The sequence below is a fragment of the Alligator mississippiensis genome, chromosome 2, assembly GCF_030867095.1.
Source record: "Alligator mississippiensis isolate rAllMis1 chromosome 2, rAllMis1, whole genome shotgun sequence".
NCBI lineage: Eukaryota > Metazoa > Chordata > Crocodylia > Alligatoridae > Alligator > Alligator mississippiensis.
The window spans coordinates 188,326,232-188,333,380 of record NC_081825.1 but is presented as its reverse complement, the minus strand read 5'-3'; the positions used below and the strand labels follow the sequence as shown (position 1 = coordinate 188,333,380).

The 7,149-nt window shown below is 43.3% G+C and overlaps 1 protein-coding gene across 1 annotated transcript; it reads left to right on the top strand.

The window, feature by feature from the left end:
* Nucleotides 1-685: 685 nt before the first annotated feature.
* On the top strand, nucleotides 686-6,698 carry INS (insulin). Its single transcript, XM_019476689.2, has 3 exons — nucleotides 686-1,214; nucleotides 4,313-4,519; nucleotides 6,439-6,698. The coding sequence occupies exons 2-3, from the start codon at nucleotides 4,333-4,335 to the stop codon at nucleotides 6,573-6,575; spliced, it is 324 nt and encodes a 107-aa protein (XP_019332234.1). The 5' UTR covers nucleotides 686-1,214; nucleotides 4,313-4,332; the 3' UTR covers nucleotides 6,576-6,698.
* Nucleotides 6,699-7,149: the final 451 nt, after the last annotated feature.

Below are 7,149 nucleotides of genomic sequence, written 5' to 3'. Positions count from 1 at the left end.
GAGGGGCCATTATATCTGGATCAAGGAGCTGTGTTGTTAACGATAGCAATTAAGCTGGACCTCAGGATATCCTGTGACAGGCATTAATCATGCAACAGACTTGTCTCTCTAAGACTGTATTTTGAAGCTCACATCTAAGTGACATGGATTCTCCATGCTTGGAAACTTTCAAAAGCAGGTAAGACAGACACTTGGCTAAGATGGTTTAGTTGGGGATGATTATGCCTTGAGTAGTGGGTTGGACTAGGTGACTTAGAAATCACGGGAAAGTAGGGCTTTAGAGCGTAGATCCTGTGATGGACCCAGCAGGCCGTGGTAAAACCCAAGAGGCAGGACTGCTTTCAGTTAAGCCAGCCTTTCTAACTCATATAGAGGACAAAGCTGGACAAAACCTTCTCAGTGAAATATTCAATGAAAAGTTCAAACCCCTGCAGGGATCCCAATGTGGGTCTTGCATGTCCCAGAGAAGTGCCCTGTCTATCAAAGATTTGGTGGGAGTAACTCTCTTTTTTGTGTAAAATGTAAAAGGAATTTTCCAGCCTGCTCAGCTGTAGAACAAGATGCATATGTCCATGTCTGTCCAGGCTCCTTTTTGATGCACTCAGATGTATACAGGTGGTAAATGTGGCCTCCAATATTCTTCCCTATAGTGAAGTGTTTTCTTTCCTCTAGCACGTGGCTCAGGCACAGCCTCATCAACAATTCTGGGCTTTCACCAGATACTCAGTGGAGTGAAATTAATTTAACATATTAACATGTTTGCTTTTCTCTAATTTCACCCTTCAGAAACAGCTGTTGAAAGTGGTAGCCTGTTGGCCACTTCCATCCCAACAATATGGATTGCCCAGCATTAGTGTAATCATTAGAGCTTTAATTGCACCATTATCTCTTGCTAAAAGGGTCCTGACAACTCAGGGCAAAGCTTCTGAGATGCAACTATAGGCTGAAGGTGAAATGAGATGGAAACTGCAAACTGTTGCTTCTATCTTAACTATCTTAAAGACCTGTTGATGCTACCAGGAAAGATTTAATGTGCCCAGGCAGCAAAAAATTTTGGGCAAGGGACTGTTGAGGGGGTGGAGTTCTGACTAACTCCTGTGTCATTTGAGTTACTATAAAGGATATAAATATGGCAAATGAAGGATGTGGAAGTTACAAGGAAACACACTCGTGTCTCTGAGCAATCTTCACTTCTCTCACTTCCACTCACTAAGGTAAGCTGATTTTCTTCTCTTTTAGGTTTCCTCTCCACCTCTTTTTTGCGGTTCAGCTATATTCTTAAGTGAATATAATGAAAAGGGTTGGCTTGACAAAGAACGAATGAACGAATGAATGAATGAAGTTTGTCTGTAGCATAGATACAGCATAAGAAGTGAGTTTCCCACACTGCCGTACCTGTGAGCCTCACTACTCTGACATGAATGTGCTACCTGTAGAACGCGTGCTGCTATAATGATCACTATCTAGGCCCTTCAGTCTTTGGACTTTCTGCTGAGACAAGAAGCTGTCGAGTCTTGGTAGTGATGGAGGTTTAATAATGTGCAGAATGGAAGTGAGCACACCAACATGGCAAATTTAACCTCTGGGCTCTACATAAAGTCTTTCTTGCAGGCTTTGCCTCCATGGATTTCTTGTTTGGGGTACCCAGATAGAAGGGCAAAAAATCCTAGAGGGGTTCAAGAAAACAAAATGATGTTTTCTATTTTGTTAGGTAAGGACAGCTAACTTTTCTGAGGATGTCTGCTGCTCTTCTGTTGTCTCATTTCTGCCTGGAAGTCAGACCTTTTGTAGGGCTTCAAATACATGTCCACATTCCCAATTTCCTCCCCATCAGGAACCTGAGTTTAGTGCCTCAGTTCTTTCCTCCTTCATGGATACAATTACCAAAGACATGAGCAGAGATTTCAGTTTCTGTCTGCTAGGACAGGGTAGATCCTTTGCACCTGGCTATAGGCACTGTGTTAACAGAGAAGGGATAGTGGTGAGCAAAGTGGCAGAGCAGGCTTTCCAATCAAAATGATATCCAGACTCATACTATGATGGTATCACACCTGTGAATATTTCACAGAGCAACTTCTGGTGAACTTGCATATGGTTTGCAATCCATTCCTCAAACTTTTTGCCAGAAAGATTCTATCCTGACTGTTGTCTGGGCTGTTTGGAGTTAGAAACTGTAAGTCAAAGTGCCTGTAATATGGGGAGGGAATGCTATGTAATAAAAATGCCCCTAGCAGTCGTGGTTAGGCATCTTTACATGTGCTTGGAGGTGGAGGAGGTCAGGGGGGAGAGAGCTGCTTTAAGTAAAGTGCCCACAGTGTCTCATGTATTCAGTATCCCATGCTTCAAAATGCCAGCGGGGGCAGTTTAACTAAAGCTCATTCAATGAGCTTTAGTTAAAGCTCCCCTGCCACCATTTTGAAGCATGGAGATGCTGAATACGAGACACTGATGCTGCTGAAGCATGTTAATTATCACACTGCAGCAGACTCGATTAATCAGTTAATCGAGTCTGCTCCGATACACTTTAATTCCAGTCTGTTGGAACAGCATCCCTGCATGTCTACAGGCACCTATTACGAAATGAGGATACTGACATGGTTCAAAGAAAACTGGGAGGAAGAAGAGAGAACAGGAAACAGCCAATGCTAACTTTGTTCCCCCATCAAAATGCCTCCTTTGCAATGATTGTTAACGCTTCAAAACTCTAAACCCAAGCACGCTTCAAAGTGAACCCACAAACGTGTCTGTTAGCAATTAACTTATGATGAGGGAGGGTCTCTGTCCTAGGATAGCACAGTGGGTTTCAATCTCTCCCCCCCACCCTAAATTCTGACTGGCATATCATCTCCCAGACATGCCCATCTGCTACAATGTGTTTTTGATCTCACACCTAGGCTTGTTTAACTCAGGAGAGGACTCTTTACTTTTCTACTGCTGGACATGCACAGCAGCACAAAAAAGTGATATGTGACTGTATGGCTGACTACAGCAGAGGGCAACAAGGAAGAATAAACAAGGATGACAGCCTACAATATGGCCTACATAGACTTACTTTGGGAAACAAACTCAGGCATACTTGTTCTATGAAAATATATCGAACACACAGAGAATAGTTTAGGAGATTGGAAATGAGGTACCATCTTTTGCCTGAAAAGGCAGACACAAATATCAGTCGCTGTAGTAATGATCAGAACCTATGAAATGAACTGGTAGTTTCTGTCCAATTCCAAGTGAATAGAGAAAGGGGGTTATCCATGACAGGTACTCTCCTGTCCGGCTTTCTTCTGTTCAATTTCAAATGTGCAAGCATTCATCAACTTATTGTCATTAGAAAGCATCCTTATGGCAGTCTCAGAAAAAGCCAAGAGCTGAACAGCCACGTGTGGATCCTGAATCACATTGGCAACCTACTGTCCATGGGCTGAATCTGGCTCTCCAGAGATTTGCAACCAAAAGCAGGGGCAGGGTTGCAAGCTCTTGCTTGGGGCAACAGCATGTTAATGACTCCTGCTTCAGATTATGGCTGAAGTTACTTGTACCAGGGATGCAGGGTGGAGAGGATGGGGAGATGGGGTGCAAAGGAGACAGCTGGCACTGACCCAGAACATGCTAGATCTGTTTTGAAGATAAGTGGCTGCTGGCTCTCCCAATCAGCTTGACTTTGTTTTTTTCATGCTTTGGGATTAACATGGCACCAAAACAGGGCACTATTCAACTCAAGAGGTTTCTTTCTTAGGGTGAGGTGGGACCAGGGGGATTAGCACAACATGGCTAACGTAAGTGGCTAGGACAAGGTCACCACAGAGTAGGAAGGTCTGCTGCTCTTACAATACAACACACCTTTCCACCAGTAGTTGTAGGCAATAGGGCTAGGGTTTTCACCTGACTGCTATGCTAACCCAGGATTTGGGGAGCACATAGGTTATCTTTGTGTGCCTCCCCTGAGCTCTCTTGTATTTTGCTGATAAGCAAGGATGACTAGCTTATTACACACTCCAGCATTTGTGGTCTAAGCAAGCTCCTAGAGGAAGAGGCCAAGAAATGCTAAATTAGGCAAAAGGCCTTTTGCAGCTGGCTGGGTTCTATACTAGTTGTTAAAATTACTATTAACTCACTGATAAATGGGAGGCTGAGATGTTTTCCTGATGCTCAGGTTCATAAAGCTCCCTTTCCCCCCCTAATTCTGTCAGATCTTTAAAGGGTTTCATCTGCCTCTTCCAAGTGAATTTGCAGCCAAATAAGTGAAAGGATGACAACATTGTTCTACTAGTATCTCCCTGCTTCATGTTTCCCTTCTCTCTGCTTTTCCTAGGCCTCACCTCTCATCCCACCATGGCTCTCTGGATCCACTCACTGCCTCTCCTGGCCTTCCTTGCTCTCTCCAGCCCCAGTGTCAGCTATGCTGCAGCTAACCAGCGCCTGTGTGGCTCTCACTTGGTGGATGCTCTCTATCTGGTGTGTGGTGAAAGGGGTTTCTTCTACTCTCCCAAAGGTCGACGGGACCTTGAACAGCCTCTAGGTAGGTGAATCCTTCCCAACTGTCCAGCTGGGCTCATCTCAGGCTTATATGGGCACGTTTGACTTTTAAGCACACTTCTCTGTAATCAGTAACTTTTGTTTTCTGCACATATATTTAGGAAACTTATTGCTTAATCATAACAACAGACTTCCTATGATAGTGTGGCCTGTGAGAAAAGGGGAAGAGCAAGTTGCTGGAGGACAGAAAATGATGGGCCAGCAAATCTTGATGTTTCCACCTCTCTTCCAGGCAGCTATGCTGAGATATCACCAGCCTCCCACAGGCATACAAAGAAAGGAACTAATTTCTACAGTGTCTTTGTACCGTAGTAGTGCTGAGAAGCCCCAGCCATGGCTCATGACGCCATTATTCTAGGCACTGTGTAAACACATAAAAGTAATGTTGCAGCTCCAAGGAGCTGATAATGCTAACATTTCACAGCCAAATGACCCAGGGATAGAGGAGCACTACAGCCACTTCCCAAAAATATCTATAAAACATGCATTGACTCATATAACAAATGAAGGATTTTTGTTCAAACCAAGGCTGGTTGGGTGGTGTTGTAAGAAAAACGATGTGCTACTATGCAGAAGGAGTGATTGCTGAAGACTCACTTCTTGTCTCCTCTGCCTTAGCAGAGATTGGAAAAAGTGCCACTCGTTCCCCATTCTTAGTGAGGTTAATTATCATGTCTTGCCACTAGGCTGACCTGCAAGTGGTTTTTACCATCGCCAGAACTATCCTCAGCCAGCTGCCTGGGCACAGAATCCTTGAAGAAAAGAGAGCTGGGGGAAGCATCCATTAGTTCAGCTAGACATAGTATGGGTCCTGTCATGTATTGGGCACAGTGGAGTAGTTTTTCAGCCCAAAAGACCTGTAAGAAGCACTATTCTACTGAAATCAGTGACTTGCATGAGCAGAAGAGCCATTGTAACATTAAGATAGCGGAGGTGCTTTTTCCTGCCTGTTCTTTTCAACTCTGAAAGGATCGTTTGGAAAATTTTGATTGGAATGAAAACCTGTTTGTGCTAGGTGCTTTACAAATATAAGCAGCACGGAGCCCCAAAGCCCTTACAGTTTAAATAATAAACTAATTATAAAGAGCCAGGAGCAAAACTGGTACACCATGAAAGCTGGTTAAAAAAAATCAAACAAACCCACCATTTAAAATTTTGTTGTTAAAAAAAAAGTCATCCCCCCGGGTGAAAATTTTCATTTAGGTAAAAATTTTCCCTATTGTTAACTGCAAAATTGAAAAACAAATATTTCTAGTGAAGAATTTTGAGTTGTGCATCAGCAGCTCAGAACATTTTGTCAAAAACATTGTATAGTCTCCCAGCTTTGTCATTTTTTGTGACAATTTTCACTCCACATTCAAACCTATCATTTGTGACAAGCTGTAGACTGCATGCAGGCTGTTCAGGAGCCAAACATGAAACACATCCCCCTTCACAACTCACCTAAGTCAGCAGTCCTTTGGGCAGACAAAATTGTTTGCTCAGGTTCACAGGATAATGACCCCTCATGAAGTTTGCAATTCCACCTATCTCACCTCCATGGAACAGATGAGCCATTTTACAATCCTATGAACTAGCTAGGGTCATCAACTGAGCCTACAAGGCTTCTCTCCATTGCTACACATCTTCCCCACTGTGTCTCGCACACCTTCATCCCTGTAGTATGGCCAACACTTGAAAGATTTGGTTCCTCTCATATGCTCCACAACCCTGCTGGAACATGAAATATGGAGCCTCCGTGTGCTATGGTGATACAAACAATATTAATAAGGGGAAAATATTTGCAATTATTTCCCCATTTTCCAGCCATCTCTAGGCAGCAGGTATTGATCTCTAGACTGCATGGTCCCAGCTGAGATGCTTGTGTATGGATTCACATGAGTTTCTTTTTACCCCTGACAGTGAATGGGCCTCTGCGGAACGAAGTGGAAGAGCTAGCATTCCAACAGCAGGAATATGAGAAAGTGAAGAGGGGAATTGTCGAGCAATGTTGCCATAACACCTGCTCCCTTTACCAGCTGGAAAACTATTGCAACTAGCAAATGATGCAGACAGAAAGGAGAGTGCGTGTGTATATGTGTGTGTATGTATGTGTGTGTATGTGCATGTGCACATGAAAGAGGCAGAAAGGCACTTTGGAACGGCACCTTCAAAGCAACTGATTAAAAACGCTGTAAATCTATTTCAGAGGGTGTGGTATTCTTGATATATTTGCCTCTGGAGCCTACAGTAAGTTTTTCTCTGGAGTTCAGAGTTTGTAAACATCTTTATGGTCCCATATGCTCATTATGAAAGGTCATCCATTATGAGTCTAATCTAAAAAGCCCTGAAATCAGAGAACACAGTATTGAAGTAGACATGTCCATTTTAGTATTAGAGGTCACCATCAGCATTTTAGTGATGGGAAATGAAATGAGAAGTGATGCCAACTGACCCAAAGCAGATAGTGATTTTTACAAACTGTGTTGGTTATTGAAAATATTTGACAGTGCATATAGCACCAACTTCAGCCAAAGTAGTTCCCCTGGACTGCTTGTTGTGAGTGCTCATTGATTTTTTTCCAATGTTCAGAATTTGCTGTTTGAGCTGCAGTACGTGTGGCACATGTTCCTT

Coding starts and splice junctions, on each gene's coding strand:
- INS (XM_019476689.2), top strand. CDS start 4,333: ATGGCTCTCTGGATCCACTCACTGCCTCTCCTGGCCTTCCTTGCTCTC. Junction 4,520..6,438: donor GGACCTTGAACAGCCTCTAG/GTAGGTGAATCC, acceptor TACCCCTGACAG/TGAATGGGCCTCTGCGGAAC.